We start from the raw sequence: 20,856 nt of genomic DNA on the forward strand, positions 1-20,856 counted from the left end.
GCACAGAAATGGACACAAGAAGCCTGGAGAATGGGGATGACATGCTGGTATAGTCAGTCATCCAGGGGCTCACTGACCAGTCATGCAGAAAGTTTCAGAAGAGTCACAAGGTTCCTCACTGGCCCAAAACAGATCGAGGAGACCAGAGGAGAAGATCTGAGGTTTTTTTTTTTTTGTTTTTTTTTTAAAAAAGATTCTAGATCAAGAATCTCTAAAACTTGGGATGGGCACCAGGCCCCAAAGCCAGGGGTAGAAATTCCCCCAAACTGGAAGTTTTCATGAAACCTTGTGGCTTTGTGGACTTTTTGGTGGCAGTGGCCAATGCTTCTGCATCCCCTTTTGGAAGGTGTGGCATCAGAACTGAAGCTACAGCAATTCACAGCACCCTGGGGATGTCAAATGCCTCCTCTAGAGGTCAGCTGCATTAATGCTAAAGCAAGTGGCAAAGCCAGTGTGGTCCGCAGGACCGTGTGTTGGTCCTCCTTTGAAAATTGCAGCTATTGCAGCCAAGACCAATCAACAGTCTCATGGGACAGCCAGTCAGTTTGGAAAACTCTGGCTTGGAAATTCTAAATGAAGTAATTGTCCAAATTCATCCCTTTCTGGCTTTTTCTTTTTCCCCCACTTCTTTTTACTTCTTCATTGGTTTCCCTCTGGTAGCATCAGTGCAGATGCCATAGCTGTATTTCTCATGACTTCTGAAAGGCCCGTCCATGTCGGAGCAAAGACCCTTCAGTAGGAAAGAGCTCCCGAGGTTGTCTCCAGCAACATAGATGACAGCTTCACGCTCCCCTCTCTCCTTGTGAATGAGACCCACTGCTCCTGGCTGATGCAACCCAAGCTCTTCAGGGTCTTCACAAGATCCCGGCGGAATCTCTCGCCCACAAAGACATAGAGAACGGGGTTCAGACAACTGTGGAAGAAGGCGATGGTTTGAGTGACCTGGAAGCAGATGTCAACGTTGGTGGAAATGGCACAGTTGGAGAGGAACACGGTGTAGGCATCGATGGTCTGCACCAACAGAATGCAGTTGTAGGGGAACTGAGATAGGACAAAGACGGTAAGGACAGTGATGGTCACCTTCAGGGCCTTGTGCTTGGATGACTTCCTGGCTTGCAACAGAGTGTAAATGATGATGGTGTAGCAGCAAGCCATGACCACAAAAGGGAGGAAGAAGCCCAGGATGACCTTCAGGGTCAGGACAACCGACTTGACTTTGCTGTTCTGGTCACTAGGGTAAACCATGGTGCAGATGGTGATGTCAGATTCCTCCTTGAGTTGACTGTACAGGAGTTCCGGGATGCAGAGTGTGGCTGCCACCACCCAGACAGTGAAGCAAACCATTTTGCTGTACACAAGTCTCTTCTGCCTCCAGGTCTGCGCTTTCGTGGCCTGGGCAATGGCAATGTACCTGTCCACACTGATGCACATGATCAGCAGCACACAGCTGTAGAAATTCATCTTGTACATACTGTTGACCACTTTGCACAGGGGGGTCTGGAACTTCCACTGGTCGGCGGCAGCGATGGCCCAGAAGGGAAGCGTGAAGAGAAAAAGAAGGTCGGCAATTGCCAAATTCAAAAGGAACATGTCGGTCATGGTCTTGACTCTGGTGCAGTAGCAGTAGACGAGGATGACCAGACTGTTGCCCAAGGTGCCCACGATGAACACAAGCCAGTACAAGGGTGGGAGGAAGTGGCTCGCGAACTGCCGGACGTGGCCTTTCTGACAGAATAAATCAGGGAAGTTCATGTAGTCATCCACGGGAGACGTGGAGTGGTAGCTGTAGTCATCAGATATGTTAGAGATGAGGTTCTGCAAGGAGACATCAGATACCATTAGGTCAAGGACTATCCTTTGGAGGATTGCAGGATGGCAGAGGCATGGACCACGTGACCCTCCTCCACCCCAAAAGTCTATGACAAGACAGAGAAATGTATGCATGGAAAGTAGGAATTTCTGAGAGTATCTGCTTGAATCATACAATAGATACTTGTATTCAAAGAATCTTTCTCGCACACATAGGCTACGTCAGGTACTGTGTGCGTGCTAAAAATGCACGGGTAAGTCAGACGTGGTTCCCACTCTTGTGGAACCCACCTCCTAGTGGAGGGCACACAGAGGCAAAGGAACATTTACAGGACATGTAACAAGCGCTCAGATGGGGTAGGACCCCTTTGGGACCGATGATGGGCAAAAGACTTTTATCAAACTCTGAATGATTCTAATTTCTCCTCTTTATTCCACACTCTCAGAAAGGTCCTCAGAGGCTCCTAAACTTTTCTGGGTCCAGATTTCCCTGGGTCATCTGAAAGCTGTGTATCCTCTGCTCATGAAGCACCAACACACATACACGCACGCACGCACGCACACACACATTCGTACCCTCTCAACGTGCATGTGAATGCACAAGCACTGGGGCAGGCTACATAGTTTTCAGGATCCCTTGTTCAAAATGTGTTAAGAATTTCAAGACAGCAGAGCATTAAATTAAGCAGGTGGCCCCTCTAAGGACCAGGGCCCTGTGCAGCTGTACTGGTTGAACGCCTCTATACCATTATGTGGTTTTCGTAAAGCCTCTGGCATGTTATGCAAGAAGCACTACTGATGGGCTCACCAAGGGTTTTTTTTTTTTTCAAAATGAATTATGGATTGACCTTTACCCTTGTTTGTCTCGATTTCAGAACAGACACATAAAATCATTTTAAAAAAACACTTACTGTTAATAAGATCTAAACTAGCAGTTTCCTCTCGCTTCACCACATACCCCAAAGCTCTTCTGGTCTCTCATGTTTGTAAAGCCCTCCGTGCTGGAATCGACTACCCATACGGGGCAGAGATCTCACCCCGAGAAACCCTCTCCAAAACGGGTTTCTTCCCACTCCCCCCAAAACAGGCTAGATGAGAGTGTGTTTTGAGGAGCCTGAGAGGCATGGCTGTACTCACTGTGAATTCTGTGGGCACCATGATGGACCAGATGCAAGCCTGCGCCTAGAAAGAGAGGGCAAAAATCAAAAAGAGGTGTCTTACAAAAGAACAGTAATATACACCTAAAGGTGGAAATTGAATGTTAAATTTGTTTGTTTATACGAAAAGAAAGGATCTCAAGCAAGAGTTAGAGTCCATGTTACACTGATGTCAAACAGAATATTCTAGATTTCAAAACAATTTTGGTTGTGAACACAAAATGAGAGAAACCTCTCCCCTGAGAGCCCTTTGGGGCCCTCATGCTTTCCCAGCACATCCTTTTTTACATGAGCTCATTTTCTCTTGACTCAACTTCTCAATCATACTCTGGTTTAGTAAATGCCCCCAGCCCTATTTCATCAACCGGGGGGCTCCTGAAGATCACAGGACAGAGCCTGACTTGAGAGCCCTCTGGGTCCAGACTCTGCAGGGGAATGGCCTCTGCATAACCAGGTGGCAAGGCCGGGTGCAGGGGGCGGAACAAAAGGAGGAGACATCTGCCAGCATCGGGGCCTCTCTCCCAGTGGGGCCAGAACCCCAGCACCTACCTACAGGCTCCATTGTCAAGCCCAGGATAGGAAAACGGGCCCTATCTTCTCTGTCCCCTGACTCCAGCAGGAAAAGGAAGTCCCAGGATTTGTTTAGCAAAGAAAAGATAGTTGGTTCCCTGATGCAAAGGGCCTCCACGCTGACTTCAATCAATCAATCAATCAATCAATCAATCTCTGCTATTGTTCGTATGTGTTTTGATGTTTTGAATCTCTGTAAACCCACCTCAATATAACTCAGGGAACCACAGCTCACCTCCCTTCAAGGAAGGGTCTGTGCCTGAGCAGGGCATTTCTTTTTATACTTTTAGCGAGAACATTCCAAAGAACCATGTCCAGCACCACACCCCAAGTTTCTAGAAGAAAACAATTCTCCTTCATAGATCTTCCCCTAACCTATTGGTTTCCTTTCCATAACACAACATCATGACTCAACCTCTTTTTCTGAAAGCACAGTGGTTTCCAGGACCCGGCATGTGGTACAACCACTTTGGAAAACCATTTTGTTGGGTTCGTAACAAGTTACATACCCACTCTCCATGTGATCTAACCATCCTACTCTTAGGTACTTACCTAAGAAAAATGCAAGCATGTGTCCACACAAAGACTGCTTTATGAGTGTTCACAGCAGCTTTATTTGTAGCAGAAGTTGCTGGAAACAACCCAAATGTCTGTCAAGTATCGGGAAGGGATAGGTGAACCATGGAATGGCCACCCAATGAAATCGGGATGAACAACGCGTGCACACAGCAACACGGATGAGTCTCAAAATATTTATGCTAAGTAAAGAAGCCAGACCAAGGCGTACATACTCTGCGACTCCACTCACATAAAATTGTAGAAAATGCAAACTAATCTATCCTGAGAGAACACAGACCAGTGATTTCCTGGTAAGAGAGAAGCAGCAGGGAGGGGGTGCGGGTGGGGAGGATGAGGTGCAAAAGTGCACAAGGAAGCCTTTGGAGGTGATAAATATGCTCACTGGGCTGATTGTGTGGAGATTTTATGGGCATATACGTACATATCAGAACTTATATTCCGCATTTTAAATATGATCTTTGCACATGGACCTCAACAAAGTGGTTCAACTGAAGAAAGGAAAAACAACTGAAATCTAATGAAAAGTGATTTTCTTTCCTCCTCAGAGTCCTATCTAGCCTTTAGGAGGTGAGGAAGAAGACAATACAGCTTGTTCCTTGCAACCTTCTTGCCAGCACTTCTCAAAAATGCCTTGGAGTCCCTCGTGCTGTTTATTGGAATTGAGGATTCAAGGTTAACTCATATTTTTAAAAAGTTAACTCCTTTAAAGATGAGATAGATAGATGATAGATAGATAGATAGGATAGATAGATAGATGATTAATAGATAATAGAGAGATAGATGATAGATAATTTGTGCTTCACACACACATTTCCTGGCACTGTTTCCTAAGATGACCCAAAAGCAATGACACAGCAGAATAAGCAATGAGTGCCCAGATCTTAGTTTCTAAATACCTTCTTCCACCAAAAGGAAGCAGCACTGTGGAGAAATATCTGACTCCAAAGTGGGGCAGGGAACTTGCAAGATGAACCTGGAACTGATTTTTCTTTTTTCATTAGGAAGCAGGTGTTTGAAGGACCATGAGGACTTGTCAAAGGACATAGGTGCCAACCTGCTGGGGCTCTCACTGGCCAAATCAGAGGTGATTTGGGCTCCAAGTTAAGTAATGATGGCAATCATTCTAGCATATCCAGCTATGTGAGGCTGCAGGAGTCTATACTGATGAAAATAAATAAAGAAGGGCACCTGGATGGCTCAGTGGTTGAGTGTCTGCCTTTGACTCCAGTCATGATCCCCAGGTCCTGAGATCGAGTCCTGCATCAGGCTCCCCTCAGGGAGCCTGCTTCTCCCTCTGCCTATGTCTCTACCTTTTTCTGTGTCTTTCATAAATAAATAAATAAATAAAATCTTTTTTTAAAAAAAGAAATGAAATGAAGAAATGTACAAAGAGGTGAGAAAGCCCTTCTTATGGTGCCACCCACTAAATACAGAAGGAATCCTGGGATTGGAAAATCGCCAATGGAAGCTGAAATTAGTGGGTGGACATTTGATGGGGAGCAGGGGTGTTGACCTCATCTCAGAAGATCCCCTCTCCAAATTCCATATTGTCCCATTGACTTTATCATCCTCTATTTTGTTTCTGAATCATGGGCTTAAAAAATAAAATCTTTTTTTTTAAATAAGGCCCAGTTAAATGTGGAACTTCCCAACTTAGCTCATGTAATTCTAATACAGCGTGGGGAGCAGGGAAATTGGATTTTGAGACAATAGCCAAAAAACAGTTCATGTATTTTTAGTATCCGTGGCTTCTTTTCTACCTACATAAAAAGACTAAATATTAATTAGATAATAATGAAGAAAAAAACTCCCAAGGAAAGAAGCCACATAAAGAAGAAAGAATGGCTTTGGTCATGGTTAGTTATAACTAGTTAGCAGGGAGTGTAAATTGCCTGTCCCCATGCTCTCCAGCCTTTAAGGGCAAGCAAAAAAAAAAAAAAAAAAAGTCACCTCCTCATTGAAGCCCTCCTAGGCTTCCCCAGTGCCGGTGACAGGATGGTTGATATTTGCACTGCTCCTGCCCTCTTGCCTTGCCCTGTGCAACCTTTTCAGAGGATGAAACTATATCTGTCAAAATTTACAAAGCACAATAGCTCTGACTCATCACTCGATCTGCTGGAAACATGTACTATTGCTATTCTCACAAAAGAACATAAAACTACATACAGAGATGCATGAGGCAGCTTTTTTTTTTTCAGAACAAAAAAGTAGAAACAACCTAAATACCCAGCAATTGGTAATATTTTGATACATATTTCAATAAAACCCAAGAAGTCCATAAATGGAATTAAAACAGACCTCACACGGAAATAAGGAGGTCACCAAGAGTATTTGGTAGAAATGCAAAGTAGAAGACTATGTTGCGTGATCGTTTAAAAAAAATGTAAAAGTTATACACTTCACTGCTTATCAGTACTGAAACATTTTCTGGAAGAAGATTGAACAATTATGACCAGTGGAAAGTGAGACTTTCATTTTTTTCCTTTAGGTTTTGTAAACTATTTAAATATTTTACTTTGTGCATGAAATTTATTTTAAGAACTATAGTAAAAATAACAGCACTTTTTTTTTTTTAAAGCCTCAATGCTCTTCCGTTTTGTATACCATACATCTGTTTGCAAAAGCGCCTCCCCAGGAGGCACTCTCAGCCTGCTGCCGCTGGCCTGGAAAAGAAGCCCAGGACTAGTAATTAAATTATCTGTGGCTACTTTTTGCAACCTTGAGATCCTACATTGGCTTTTTATGAAGGCTTATCTTGCTGCTGTTACACATGTGCTTCTGACCCACGGAAAATTTAGAGAGAAGCCAAAGAGCAAAATCAAAACATATTCCTCCCAAGACCCACCATCAAAAGACACTGTAGAGGGCCCTCCATCCAGCTCCCCTCTCCTCTATCAGAATACTCTTGGAAGATTTTATTGCACCAATTGCAAAGTCTCCAAGCTTGCTTTCATTTTCCTCTCGCCCCCGAGTCAGAGGCAAACACCCACATATAACAAAACATACTGAAAGCAGGCCCCCCTGTGTCTGCTGGGAGCGCTCGGGCGCCGGGCTCCGGGGTGCCCCAATCTCTCCTCGCCACTGTGCTCAGGCTGCTTTCATTACGGGGCCGTGACTGTTCCCATCTAAAAAGTCTGCCTGTGTCCTGCAGCATAATGGACGGGGCGGGGGGAAGCACAATGGACCTCCATCTGTCCCTTGGTCCAGCCCTTCCTGCCTGTGGGACCTTAGCAAGAAGTGGCATGCCCTCGCCGAGCCTAGATTTCCTTGGCTGTAAAATGGAAGCAAGAGCCCACCCTGCTGCGAGGGCTGCTGGCAAGGGTCAAGTGCAATGCCTTTCGCAGAATGCAGAGGGCTGGGTGTGAAGGAGGGAACATTCTTCATCCCCCAGCTACTCATTCAGAGTGTCTTGACACCCGGTACACCTGCTTGGCTTGAACACGGTATGAGACATGATCCATGTCCTCAAGAAGCTCACATTCAAACATCATCACTGCAAATACCAACCGTGGTAAATACTACCAGTCGCTTTGGGAATTAGTAGGAGGAAGTCCTGACTCCAGTGCTGGGGAAACCCAGGAAGGCTTCATTGAGGGAGTGACTTTTTTGTGTGTGTGTGTGTGTGTGTGTGGCTGGAGAGAATGGGGACATGCAATGAGGGGAGAGAACATTGCTCGAGGGCAGGGAAACATATGCACAAAGGCAGGAAAGCTGGAAAGCAGGAGATGTGTACAGGGGCCCGGGTGGTGGTAGAAGGCAGAGCTGCTAATTCACGGAAGAAAGAAAGAAAGAGAAAGAAGAAAGAAAGAAGAAAGAAAGAAAGAAAGAAAGAAAGAAAGAAAGAAAGAAGAAGAAAGAAAGAAAGAAAGAAGAAAGAAAGAAAGAAAGAAAGAAAGAAAGAAAGAAAGAAGAAGAAAGAAAGAAAGAAAGAAAGAAAGAAGAAAGAAAGAAAGAAAGAAAGAAAGGAAAAACCTACATGTGAGAAAAGTTAGGCTGACAACCATTACTATACAACAATTATTTTCCTTTTTTCCACTGTCTTTAAGTAATCGACAGGAGAATCATCACGGAAGGGCAGCAGGCTGGCTAACTCAGTGGAACATTGGAACTCTTGATCTCGGGGTCCCCGCAATGGGTGTAGTGTTTACTTAAAAAAAACAAAAACAAAAACACCTCATCATGCAACCCCAGCCTCCCTGCCCACTGCAGCCGTGCAGCCGTGAGTTGGAGACAGATACTAATGTGAGTCAGGAAAGTGGGTGTTGCTTTGATTTTTGTCCAATTCGCTATACTGAGATTGAATCATTTCTTGCATTTTTTGGTAGCTCTGCTTTCTCTCACCGGCCTGAAAACAGGGTCTCCGAGCGGTCTACTACGGCCGTCTGCGGGCCAAACCTGGTCAGGGCCTCACCCCCTGCCCCGCAGTGGGGAGTCCTGGGGTTGGTGGGGAAGCTTCCGGGCAGATAGATATGGAGAAAAAGAAGCGTCCAGCGCCAGGGGCTGAAATGGCAGATTGACTGGCTCATTCTGCAGGGGGAGGAGAAGACGGGCTCCGGCTTCTGTAGGCTGGTGGCTGCCCCCCAAGTCCAACTCCGGGTGCAGTGACAGCCCGCCTGCGGGGCCGACCGGCTACAGAGCTACTACGGCTCATGGTGATAGAGAACTGGAGAGGTGTGTGTGTTTGAAAGGACAAAGCCACAGTCACTGAGGAGTCATCGAAAATAGAAGAGCTGTGCTTTTTCCGTTTATAAAGGAGATTTGAGGGACCCCTGGGTGGCTCAGCGGTTGAGCATCTGCCTTTGGCTCAGGGCGAGATCCCTGGGTCCCAAGATCAAGTCCTGCATTGGGGTCCCTGCCAGGAGCCTGCTTCTGCCTCCGTCTGTGTCTCTGCCTCTCTCTGTGTGTGTCTCTCATGAATAAATAAATAAAATCTTTAAAAAATTTAAAGGAGATTTTGTACATTTCATAATGTACAAAAGCAAACCAACACCCCCAGAGCAAATAGATATGATGAAGACAATTAAAAGTGCTCAAACAGCCCTTTCCTGGGCTGGCCATTGTTCACTTTCTGAGGTGCATCCTTTTAGACGGTTTCTCTGCGACAGAGCCTCTCACACACACATACACACACACACTTAACGGGAAGGGAATCGGGCAGCACCAGTGGCTCGGCGGTTTAGCGCCGCCTTCAGCCCAGGGCCTGATCCTGGAGACCCAGGGTCGAGTCCCATGTCGGGCTCCTGCAAGGAGCCTGCTTCTCCCTCTGCCTATGTCTCTGCCTCTCCCTCTCTGTGTCTCGAATAAATAAATATCTTTTTAAAAAATGGGAAGGGAATTGGACTGCACAAACCGCTATCAATCTGGCTTTCTAGTTAACACTCTTTCCCGGCCTACTTTGCTCATTAACGTGGAGCTGTCGTCAGACTGGAGGGCTGTCGGGTGTTCTGTTTTGTCTGCTGTCACAGTTCACTTAACCATCACCTCTTGGTGCAAAGTTTGCTTGTTTCCATATTCTCACTGCTACAGAGAGTGCTGCCCAGACATCCTTTCCATGAGGCCTCTCTCGACCCAAGGACCTCACGGGGGCTTCACTGTCCTAGTCCTGACCACCTTCTTGTCACCAATCCCGAGCACCTGCTTCTCCCTCCTGTAAGGTACAAATCACAGAACAGACTGCCTTGAACTTTTATATCACATATGTAGGTGGGAGGGAGTCTTATTACTCATCCTAGAAGACTGGGCAAGCCACCACCTGATTCACCGTTGCCTCACTGGAGGCATCTAGCAAAGTGCCTGGTGCTCAGGACCACTGCACAGATGAGCAAAAGCCTGAGTTTTAGAAGTCATAGAAACAATGCACACGTGAGGACACAGGAGATACTGGGCCGGGCAGAGGAGGAGGGTGAGTGATACTCACTGCGGAGGGCAGCCGGAGAGACTCCAGGAGAAGGTGGCCCCACCAGCTCCGTTTAGGGGAGGGGAGGAGGAGGGCTGGCCGGCTCTCTGCCTGGGATGAGGGGCAAGGCTTCTATGTGTTATGTGCAGGCAACCTCGGTAAAAACACTATAAAGGAAGTCAGGCCACCCCTGCCTGTGTTGTCATAGGCAGGGTGGCCCCGGAGGGTGGGGAGTGGGGAGTCACCAGCTGCACCTCCAGCAATCAGCAGAATCGATGATTTGCAACCAGAAGCGAAAAACCAAGAACTGCTGGGCTAAGGGAAACCATCTTTTCTGAAGACTGGTCTACAGACCAAGAGTCTAAGAACAATGTATTTTCCTAGACAGCACAGCTACTTGCAGGCAGAGGGGGAGAGAGGCTGCCGAGAGGGGTCAGCTTTGCCAGGCTTGCTATGGGTGTGCATGTGTTAGGTCTCTCTGGGGTGGGGGGTCTGGCTGGTATGGGACCAGCACCCCCCAGCTCGGTCTGTCACCATGCAACCCTTTCTGGCCTCAACAGCTGTACCTAAGGGCATAGAGCCATGCTCCCCATACAGTAGCTACTGCCCACCTGGGCCTTTTCAAATTCAAACATAACTAGATCCTTAGTCACACCAACTGCATCACAAGTGCTAGCTAGCTAGCCACCCGAAGCTGGTGGCGTCCACGGGAGACAGCACAGATTCTGAAAGTCCTATTGAATGGTGCTACTTTAGAAGGGCATGTATGTGCTGCATGTCTAGGAACCCCGGGAGTGTTGGAGAGTCAAGGATGCCTTAAAGTTAGGGTCAGCTACAGTCAGATTTTATTCTGGCGTGACCACTATATATTAGATGCATGGATGCAGATAAAGCATCTCACCTGATAAATTATGGGTGTTTCAATGACATTTTTATAAAAGCCTAAACATGCAAAATATTATATTTTTTAAGATGTATTTATTCATGAGAGACACAGAGAGAGAGGCAGAGACATAGGCAGAGGGAGAAGCAGGCTCCCGGTGTGGGACTCGATCCCAGGACCCCAGGATCACAACCCGAGCCAAAGGCAGAAACTCAATCACTGAGCCACCCAGGTGTCCCAAAATATTATATTCTTAATGAAGTTCACAGATGTTTTTTTTAGCCCCCACGGCTATGGGAAGGCCATCATCGACTGTGACACGATTGTACCCCCACCCCCACCTCTGGGCCCCAGGGTCAGGTGCTGCGCCTGGCAACTGAGAGGCCCTGACAGGGAGAATCAAGGAATAGAAGCCGCAGCCCATGACCTCTGCCGCCTGTAGCAGAGAAAAGACCCAAGCGAGTTCCTTGTTGTCATTACAATACAGACCTCTCTTTTATCTTTGTTCTGGGGGAAATCACAGCTGTACTCTAGGGGAGGCCGGTTTCCTCTTTCTGGTACATTTGTCGTCCCCTGGACTCACCAGAGCGGCAGAGTGACCCTCCCCAGTCACCGTCCATTCGTGCAGAGCACGGTGATGCATCACATGCCGTCGGATTCATTATCTAAGTGGGAAAGGCCACCGAACGGCCATGTACGAAAGTTACAGAGCGGGAGCAGTAAGAATGAAAGCAGCAGTTGATTCAGCAGCCTGGAGGGAGCTGTGAATTCCCTCGCTCTCGGCCCATAGCTGCTGAGCATCACGTCTAAAACGGTACGCCAGCCAGGGGCTCTGGCCTTTCACTTCTCCCTCGACCTTGGCAATTATCGAAAGAAAAAGAGGAGCAATCGAATGGAGAAATGCTCCCCGAACTGATTTTTGGTCGTTTTCGGGCGGGGTGGGGGGGGGAGCAGTGCACTTGCTTCTCGCCGGGGGCTGGCCCGGGACCCCGAAGCGCTTCCAGGAGCCTCAGACGCGTGCTATGCTGCAGGAGCCCCGGTGTCCGAGCAAGAGGCTGTGCTTTCACCCTCTTGTGACTTCAGCTGTTTCTTCGCCAGGTAAGGGCATCCCACATAGATGCCGGAGGGTTGGGGTGAGGCTGGCAGGCGGAAGGGAAGTCGGGAAGGGGGTCAGGGAAGAAGAGGAGGACAAATGAGCTGTCGTGGAGAAGATTGCCTCCACCATGTGATCCCCCGTGGTCTAGGCGAGGCAGGGATGCTCAGGCCGCACCAAGTTCTAGAAGGGCTGCTTTAGAATAACACCCATGCTCCCTCTCCAAGGATGCAGAGAGGGTGCTGGAGGCTGGGGTGGTAGGGAGATATGAGGAAGAAGAAGAAGAAGAAGAAGAAGAAGAAGAAGAAGAAGAAGAAGAAGAAGAAGAAGAAGAAGAAGAAGGAAGAAGAAGAAGAAGAAGGAAGAAGAAGAAGAAAAGAGGAAGAAGAAGGAGAAGAGGAAGAAGAAGGGAAGAAGAAGAAGGGGAAGAAGAAGAAGGGGAAGAAAGAAGAAGAAGAAGAAGAAGAAGAAGAAGAAGAAGAAGAAGAAGAAGAAGAAGAAGAAGAAGAAGGAGGAGGAGGAGAAGGAGAAGGAAGGAGAAGGAGAAGGAGAAGGAAGGAGAAGGAGAAGGAGAAGGAGAAGGAGAAGGAGAAGGAAATTGATTTCTCAAAGGAGCCAAGACCAACATGGTCCTTTTTGGTGTCATCCAGTGTAGGGTCATTGCTTGCGGGGAGCACCCTGACATCTGTCCCCTCACCGTGTCTCTCCGTGTGCCGATGGAATTCGGAACTGGGTGTCTAGGAGGCTGCAGGTGTCCTTTTACAGAGGTCATTTCTCTCTTGGTGTTCTCACCCCTGCAAGGGAGAGTTCTAAAGGCCCACAAGCCTAGCTGTGGGGGCCAACGGGAGCGCCACGTCTGGGTTCCCGCTTGCCCGTCCCTCTAAGTCCACGTGTCTGACACAGTCTCTGGCAGAGACCAAATGGGTTTTTGCTTGAATCCTGTGCTCTCCCGGTTCTCCATATCGTAGCTCGAGTGGTAATCCTGACTCCTTCCCAAGCCTTCCAGACCTATCGGGACAGTCATATCCCAAAAGCTTGGTGGGGTCTTTGGAAGAAGCCATGCTCCATCTCTACTCTTCATCGATTAAGGCCTTACTAATTTTGGGAAGCCCAAAGTGCCTTAAAGGGCTTTACAGCAGTTTGGGGATGAGGATCTGATCATTGCAGGTACAAGGAGCCACAGGGCAAACTTCCGAGGAACAAAATTCAGGAGGACCCCTCTTGTCCGCTAACTCCACGAGGACACAGACCGTGGGGCCTTGGCCATGGCTGCAGCCCAGCAGCACATTCCAGCAGCTTACTAGTCGTCTTCTGACTGCCCTAATGGAAAAGACAAACCTCCCATAAGTGCTGGGGGTCCAGGACAGGGCCATCCATAGAGCTTTCTAAAGTGGTAGAAATGTTCTAGATCTGTGCAGTTCAACCGGGCAGCCACCAACCGCAGCTGATGAGGCCCTAAACCATAGTTAGAGTGAGAGACTGATTAATTGAATTTATTTATTTTATTGCAATTGGTTTCAACATACATGTAAATAACTACATATGGCTAGTGGCCACCACAGGTCTACACTGCAGCTAGTATATGTACCTTAGGACGGCTCAGTTGGCTACAAGCCGGGGTGGGGGGAGGGGGGCAGAGCCACTCTCCTCTCCTGGAACACAGAGGGGCTTGGGGGAGGAGGGTGGGTGGGGAGTCGGGGGCAGGGTGCCTCCTGCCTCAGCAGGCTTAAAGCCAGCACGGGCTTTTGATCCACTGGCTTTCCAGGACACTTGTAGATTCTTTACTTTGCCCATATTTGGAGAAAGGAACGAGAGGGATGGGAGAGCCGTGGGACCCCCGGGAGCCAGCAAATGATGGGATGTTGCCGGAGCCAGAGAGCAAGATCATTCAGAGGCTCTGGAAACACTCGGGTGCCTTCGGTAGAGAGGGCGAGGGAGAGGAAATGTGGGCTGCAGCAGTTAGGGATGCACGTGGCTTCAGGTAGAAAATGGCAGAAGTACAGAGGCTCAGGGCAGGTCATGGGTTCACTGTGCAGCTGCAAGCTCTTGCAGGACACAAGCTACTTAGAAGAAAGATAAATGTCATCCACAGCTCCTGAGATTTGGAGCCTGTAGCACGTGAAGCATGAGACCAGCCGCAGGATCTGCGATTTTATCTGCCCCATTATCTGTTAATGATAAAGGTCACCCCTCCCGCCCTGCCCCGCTCTGTCTCATTGGGAGATCTGGTTTCAATCCCCACGCAGCGCGGAGTTGTCGGGTTCCTACCACATGCCAGCACTGATCTCAGAGGTGGCGAGGGAGCAGGGACCAAGACAAATGATAGTAAATAAGACTTTGGAGAAGTAAAGCAGAAGACATGACCGAGTGGCTGAGAGACCCCTTCATACCGGGTGGTTAGGAAGGGCTGGCCAAGGAGGCGACATTTACGACGCTCCCCCAGAAGGTGAAGATTGGGTTGACCATGCCTAGCAGCGGGAACAGGTGGCAGGAAGAGCCTGGTGCGTCTGAGGATGAGAAGACCAACTGGCCGAGACAAGAGAGGTGTGAGGGGCAGCCAGAGAAACAGGAAGGGCCCGAGCATGTGGGGACCCGAGGCCAGAGGCTATAGTTTTGCTCTGATGCCAGGTGTGATGGAAAGTCCCCGAAGGGATTCATGTAGGCAATGACCTGACCCAGGTTCCACTGCTAATAGATCATGGGCTGCTGCGTGGGGATTTCAGGAGAAACAGAGAAACCAGGTTCCCGTGCAGCCTTTGGGCGTGAGTTCCCACCACCAGCCCGAAGCATTAGAGCTTCCCCTTTGCCGGGGCGGCCGCGGGAGCAGACCTCTCAGCTCCGCCACCACTGTCCCTTCTCCCACTTCCCCCTCTGGGAGGCAAGGGGTGCATTCAGAGGGCCCACCTCCTCCCTCCCTCCTCACACCCCAGGTGGAGGGAGGGCCCCTGCTAACTGCTGGGGAAGCTTCGTAGTAAATGATGACAACTATACACGCAGATGTGCTGACAGGCTTTTTTGTCCTTGTTGTTTTTTAAATAAAAAGACAGCACTTTTAGGTTCACAGCAAAATTGAACAGAAGGTACAGGGACTTCCCACGTATCCCCTGTAGCCACACAGGAGCAACCTCCCCACAATCAGTTTCCTGCACCAGAGGGTACATTTGCTATAAGCAACAAACCTCATGGACATGTCATTATCCCCCCAAAGTCTGTAGTTTACCTTAGGGTTCACTCCTGGTGTTGTACTTTCTGTGGGTTTGGACAAATGCAGACTGTAAGGACGGGTGAGCACCAGCCCAGCGTCATCCAGAACAGTTTCACTGCCCTAAAAATCCTCTCTGCTCCGCCTGCTCGTCGCCACCCTCCCCCTTCCCCACCCCTGCCAACAGGGATCTTTCTCAGTTTCCATAGTTTGCCCTTTCCACAATGTCATGGTTGGAAACCTACTGGGTGTAGACTTTTCAGATTGGCTTCTTTCACTTAGTAAAATACATTTACGTTTCCTTCCTGTCTTTTCATGGCCTGTTAGCTCCTTTCTTTTTAGCACTGAAAAATATTCAACCATTTGGGTGGACCACAGCTTATTTAATCATTCAGCTACTAAAGGATTTCTTGGTTGCTTCCAAGTTTGGGCAATTATGAATAAAGCTGTTATAAACAATCCATGTGCAGGCTTTTATGGGGACGTAAGTTCTCAGCTCTCTTGGGTAAATACCGAGGAACCCGATTGCTGCATCTGTGGTAAGAATATGTTTAATTTTTTAAAGAAAGCCCCAAATTCTCTTTCCAGAGCACCGAATGGGCCTTCCTATCGCCCCACATGCTCACCAGCATTCGGTGTCATCAGTGTCCCAGATCTTGGCTGTTCTCATACATGTGTAGTGATACTTTATTGTTTGAATTTGCATTTCGCTGGTGCCATATGATGTAGAGCATCTTCCCGAATGATTATTCGCCACCTGTATGTCTTCTTTAGTGAGATGTCTGTTGAAGCCTGTGGTCCATTTTAAAAGCAAGTCATTTTCTTATTGGTGAGTTTTAAGAGTTCTCTGTATATTTTGGGTCACAGTCCTTTTACGAGATGTGTCTTTGGCAAATCTTTTCTTCCAGTCTGTGGCTTATTTTCTTTCTCTTGACATTGTCTTCTGCAGAGCAGAAGTGTGTAATTTTAGTGAAGTGCAGCTCTTCGATTCTTTCTTTCATGGGTTGTGCCTTTGTCATTGTATCTAAAAAGTCATCACCACGCCCAAAGTCACCTGGGCTTACTCTCATGTTGTCTTCTAAGAGTTTTATAGTTTTGCACTTTACGTTTAGACCTGTGATCCATTTTGAGTTAATTTTTGTAAAAAGTGGAAGATTTGTGTCAAGATTCATTTACTCTTTTTTTTGCATACGGATATCCAATTGTTCTAGGACCATTTGTAGAAAAGACTGCCTCTGCTCCATTGTACCTCCTTTGCCAAAGATCAGTTGACTGTATTTATGGGGGGTGGGGGGGGTTCTATCACCAGGCTCTCTTTTCGGTTCCATTGATCTATTTGTGTATTCTTCCCACCAATATCACACTGTCTTGATTATTGATGGGCTTTATAAACTTGGGCGCTTTTTGGTGACCCTAAAAATCAGACCATTAAAGTTTTCACTCTTTTTTTACCAACAAGAAATGAAAATAAAAATAGACCCGCATCCCATGCCTCATCCTGTTCCTCCTTCTCCCCACCACGTTGAGCTTTGCCCTGTCCTTGACCCCATGCCTCACCAATACATAATAATTTTTTCAAAAGCAAAATATTTAAAATGGCCGGTGTTTTTAAAAAGTCAGAAAATTTCCACAGCATTAAAATAGCTGTGTCAAAATGTCCTCAGTTTCAAAATGGCCACATCAACGCAACCACACCAAAAGATCAGGTCCCTACAATGGAGCCCAAAGTAGAGCTTCTTGGGGGGTGAGGGTGGGGGCAGTTGACCTGAGGTGTCCAGGCTCCTGTTTCCTTCTTAGCTACGTACCTCCCAAGCACACAGCCGCTCATTGAGCTTCTACCTGCCAGTGCAGAGAATCACGAATGATGACGCCTGGGCCTCAGATGCTCACCGTGGGGTTCTGTCTAAGAAATACAGTCATCCAGTTTCCAATATTAACCACATTTAGAAAAACATGCCCCAAAACAAAATAGTTAAGTCTCATGGCACAAGGTGAAACTGTTTGCAAAACAGGCAAAGCAGGATATTGAAGATTCTGAGAGGTCCTACAGGAGAGAAGGTCCTGAGGGGCCCTGAAATGGAGAAGGTTCTAAGAGGTCTTGCAGGAAAGAAGGTTCTGAGGAGTCCTACAGGAGAGAAATCTACCTGATATTTTTTAAACTTGGAATATGTTTTTCAATGGTGTTGAGCATTTTATTCAATATATCTCAGGCTGCAGGACTTTGAGAGCCCTCTTCATGTCCCCTTCTCTGACATGTATTGATGAAGCCTTTTCTCCCTATATTCCAAATAACATAAGAGGGAGACGTCTGCTGTCCTGCATCCAGGAAGCTCTGAGGAGAGGTTGGGGGGATAGGTACCCCCTCACCTCTGAGATGACCCGTTCGTTCTTCCTTCCTGTTGCCTTCGAAGACTTCACTCATTTCTCTCTTCTTTCTGAGGCTCCTACTACCCACCCAATTTCTCGAGCCTTCCCCCCACCTCTGGGGAGAGCCAAGAAAGAGAGTGAAAGGTCCATACTCAGCAGAACAGTGATGGGGTGACAGCTGCTGTGTGCCCCAGGCAAGTACTTTCCTTATCTGTATGTACAATGTAGCAATAGCATCCCCTCAGAGGGTTGCTGTCAAGGCAGAAAGAGCTAACACGGGCAAGAGCCACACCACAGCCTGGCACCTGGCCCATGCTCGTGAGCAGTACTTGCTGTTGGAGGGTGTCATCACAGAGTTACGGTTATATCTGGGTCGGTCTGATGCTACACTTACTGCATGGTGTTCATCCCAAAGCCTCAGTTTACTCTTTTGTAAAAGAGAACATTAATATCTATGTCCTACCATTACCTGGTACCAAAGCAATAGTGCTCATCCTTTTTCTGTTAAAAGCGTCATTTCTCAACACTACAGAGAGATCTGATCAATGGTAATGCAAGAACATCACTCCCATTCAATGGAATTAGCAGGCTTGCTTTGCTCTCTCAGCCTGGGTTCCCTTTCCCCCCACCACTCCCCTTCATCCATTGTGCCCAACCGCTGCCCCTTCCCCTCTGGCAACAATCGATTTGTTATCTGTATTTATGGGTCTCCTTCTGCTTTTTGTTTGTCTGGCTTTCCCTTCCCAACAACCTTTCTTCCTATGGTTCCAAAGTCTCTCTGGGCTTTCTTGGGGATTTCTGGTTCCTGAGGGAGAACAGCTCAGGCTTCCTCGCAACTGTGATCCTCACTCTTCTCTAAGGAAAGAGAAAATAAATAAATGTCCTGAGCACCCTATTTGTACAGCAGCTTTATGAACATCATCCCATTAAGTACCATAATAATTCTACAAGATAGAGTGTATCCTTTTTAAAGATGAAGAAGTGGAGCCTTTGAGCAGCTAGCTGAATTTCATGAGAAGTGGTCTAAAGAAAATAAACAAAGTGTATCGGTCAGCTATTGCTGCCTAACAAACCACTTCACAATTGAGGGGCTTAACACAATGGTTATTATTTAGCTTCTGATTCTCTAAGTTTCAATTTAAACTTCAAGGGCTCAGCTGGGCAGTTATGGTCTCAATCAACCTCAGCTGACCTCAGCAGGGTCTGCTCATGTGTCCGTGTCCACTAACAAGGTGATGGGGGCTGGCTGTGCATGACAGTCCTCACTCTCACCCCTGTGGTCCCCAACCTCTGGCCAGCTAGCTTGGGTTTGTACACATGCTGATGATGAGGTCCTAAGAGAGAAAGTAGACATGCACAAGGCCTCTCAAGGTCTGGGTTTGGAAGTGGCCACAGCCACGTCTGTCATAGCCTAATGGTCAAAGCAAGTCATAAGTTTAGCCCAGATTCAAGCAATGGAGAAACAGACTCCACTTCTCGATGGGGAGACCTGCAAAGTCCATTTCAAAGGGTATAGATAGAGGGCACCTGGGTCGCTCAGTGGTTGAGCGTCTGCCTTCAGCTCAGGGCGTGATCCTGGGGTCCTGGGATCGAGTCTCACATCAGGCTCCCCATGGGGACCCTGCTTCTCCCTCTTCCTGTGCCTCTGCCTCTCTCTGTGTGTCTCTCATGAATAAATAAAATAAATGTTTAAAAAAAACTACAAAGGGTATGGATAGAGGAACATCAATGAAATTAAACTTCTATACAGGGTGATATAATAGAGGGCGGCTGGCTGGCGGGAAAACAAGATAGGCCTACTTTGGGGAAGGGGGGTAGGACAAGGAAAGTCATTCTAAGGAGGTGACATTAATACTGAAGTATGAAAAGAAGAGCCATTCCAAGACACAGGAAAGAGCTTCCTCTAAGAAGTTATTATAAAAGATACAATCCCTATAACCAAATATCCATATCCTGCACATCAATCTATTTGGATATACATTAAATACGAGCACACAGGTGAGCAGCACAGCATAAACACAGCATTCAACATGCTCACCCCTTCACCTCCCTCCAGCACCACACGGCTACTGAAAACCCAAAGGTTTATCCAGTGGCTGTCATTTTCACTAGTTAGTTTTGGTTCTATAAAGAAATATATTCTTAAAATAGGGACATGGGAGAGAAGAGGAAGCAAAAGATGCCTTCATGAAGAATGAAGACAGAGGAGAATGAGAACAAGAAAGGGGGAGGAGCCAGAAGAAGGATCAGAAACAACCCTGACGAGCAGGGTTACAAATCCTTGTAAGGGTCACTGTCTACTGCATGAGATAAAGCATATATCAAATAATTAACATAAGACAGAATAAGAAAACATCATGAGGTATAAACACACACACATACACACACGTTATATAATACGTGTTATAAGGGAGGAATAAGGGAGATAAAGAAAAGCAGTGAGAGACATTTCTAATGATGGGGGTAAAGAAGCTAAATGGCTTTGGAAAGTTATATTCTAATTGAGCATTGATTCTCACGTGGGAAAATGTGGGAGAGGGGATGATTCTCTAGAAGAGGTGAATGGTTTGAGGCCCGCTCAGGGGCAGAAAGGGTTTGTTTATGAATTTGGGGAAGAATTAAAGTGTGTGGAGGTAGGGAAGTCTTCCAGAGAAAAGAGAATTACATAGAATATCTGTTATGGTGAGCTTTTGGAGGAGAAACAGAGGATTATTATGAGCAAGACGTAAGAAGAAAAGAAAAACAATTCAAAACTCTGGATAAAACAAAAAGCTTTATAAGAAATGAAATGCAGTAACAGTTCACTACTTGGCTTTTTATAACTTTACAGTATCGCTATACTATAAATGTGGTCTATTAATATTGATAAAACTACTGAATAAAACTAAATGTAAAGGTGGGAAAATAAATGAGGCTCTAGGTGTAGGAAGGCAATCCTCATCTGTTATAGCAAGAAGCACATGAATAATGTCTAAAATTGATGACCAAAACACAGAATTAAAAGAATGATTTTAAACCTTCCAATACAAAGTGTGGTCCATAGACCAACAGCAGCATAACCTGGGAAACAGATATGTAGGGTCTCAGGCTCTGCCCCAGACCCGCTGAGTCAAATTGGCACTTAAAAGCTCCCCATGGGATCTGTGCACTCAGTAAAGTTTAAGAAGCACAGAGATTTTGGTTTGGGGGGAGAGGACTGGAAGCCAGGATAAAAAGAACGAGGAATAGGAGTCTCTGGTCTTTAAGTAATTCTAAAGAATTCCTTGACCTTTATTTAGCCACGGCATGTTATTTATTATT

General features: G+C 47.0%; 1 protein-coding gene across 1 annotated transcript; it reads right to left on the minus strand.

The window, feature by feature from the left end:
• Positions 1–732: 732 nt before the first annotated feature.
• CCR9 (C-C motif chemokine receptor 9) lies at positions 733–10,121 on the minus strand. Its single transcript, XM_055342797.1, has 3 exons — positions 10,033–10,121; positions 2,947–2,991; positions 733–1,815 (listed from the first exon to the last, which is right to left on the minus strand). The coding sequence occupies exons 2-3, from the start codon at positions 2,965–2,967 to the stop codon at positions 733–735; spliced, it is 1,104 nt and encodes a 367-aa protein (XP_055198772.1). The 5' UTR covers positions 2,968–2,991; positions 10,033–10,121.
• Between the last annotated feature and the right edge of the window lie 10,735 nt (positions 10,122–20,856).

The sequence above is a fragment of the Nyctereutes procyonoides genome, unplaced genomic scaffold (genome assembly GCF_905146905.1).
Source record: "Nyctereutes procyonoides isolate TBG_1078 unplaced genomic scaffold, NYPRO_anot_genome, whole genome shotgun sequence".
NCBI lineage: Eukaryota > Metazoa > Chordata > Mammalia > Carnivora > Canidae > Nyctereutes > Nyctereutes procyonoides.

What these genes read in the sequence shown, in the direction of transcription:
- CCR9 (XM_055342797.1), bottom strand. Translation starts at nt 2,967, where the DNA reads ATGGTGCCCACAGAATTCACA. An exon ending in TGGTGCCCACAGAATTCACA is followed by an intron (nt 1,816 to 2,946) that starts GTGAGTACAGCC and finishes GTCTCCTTGCAG; the next exon opens with AACCTCATCTCTAACATATC.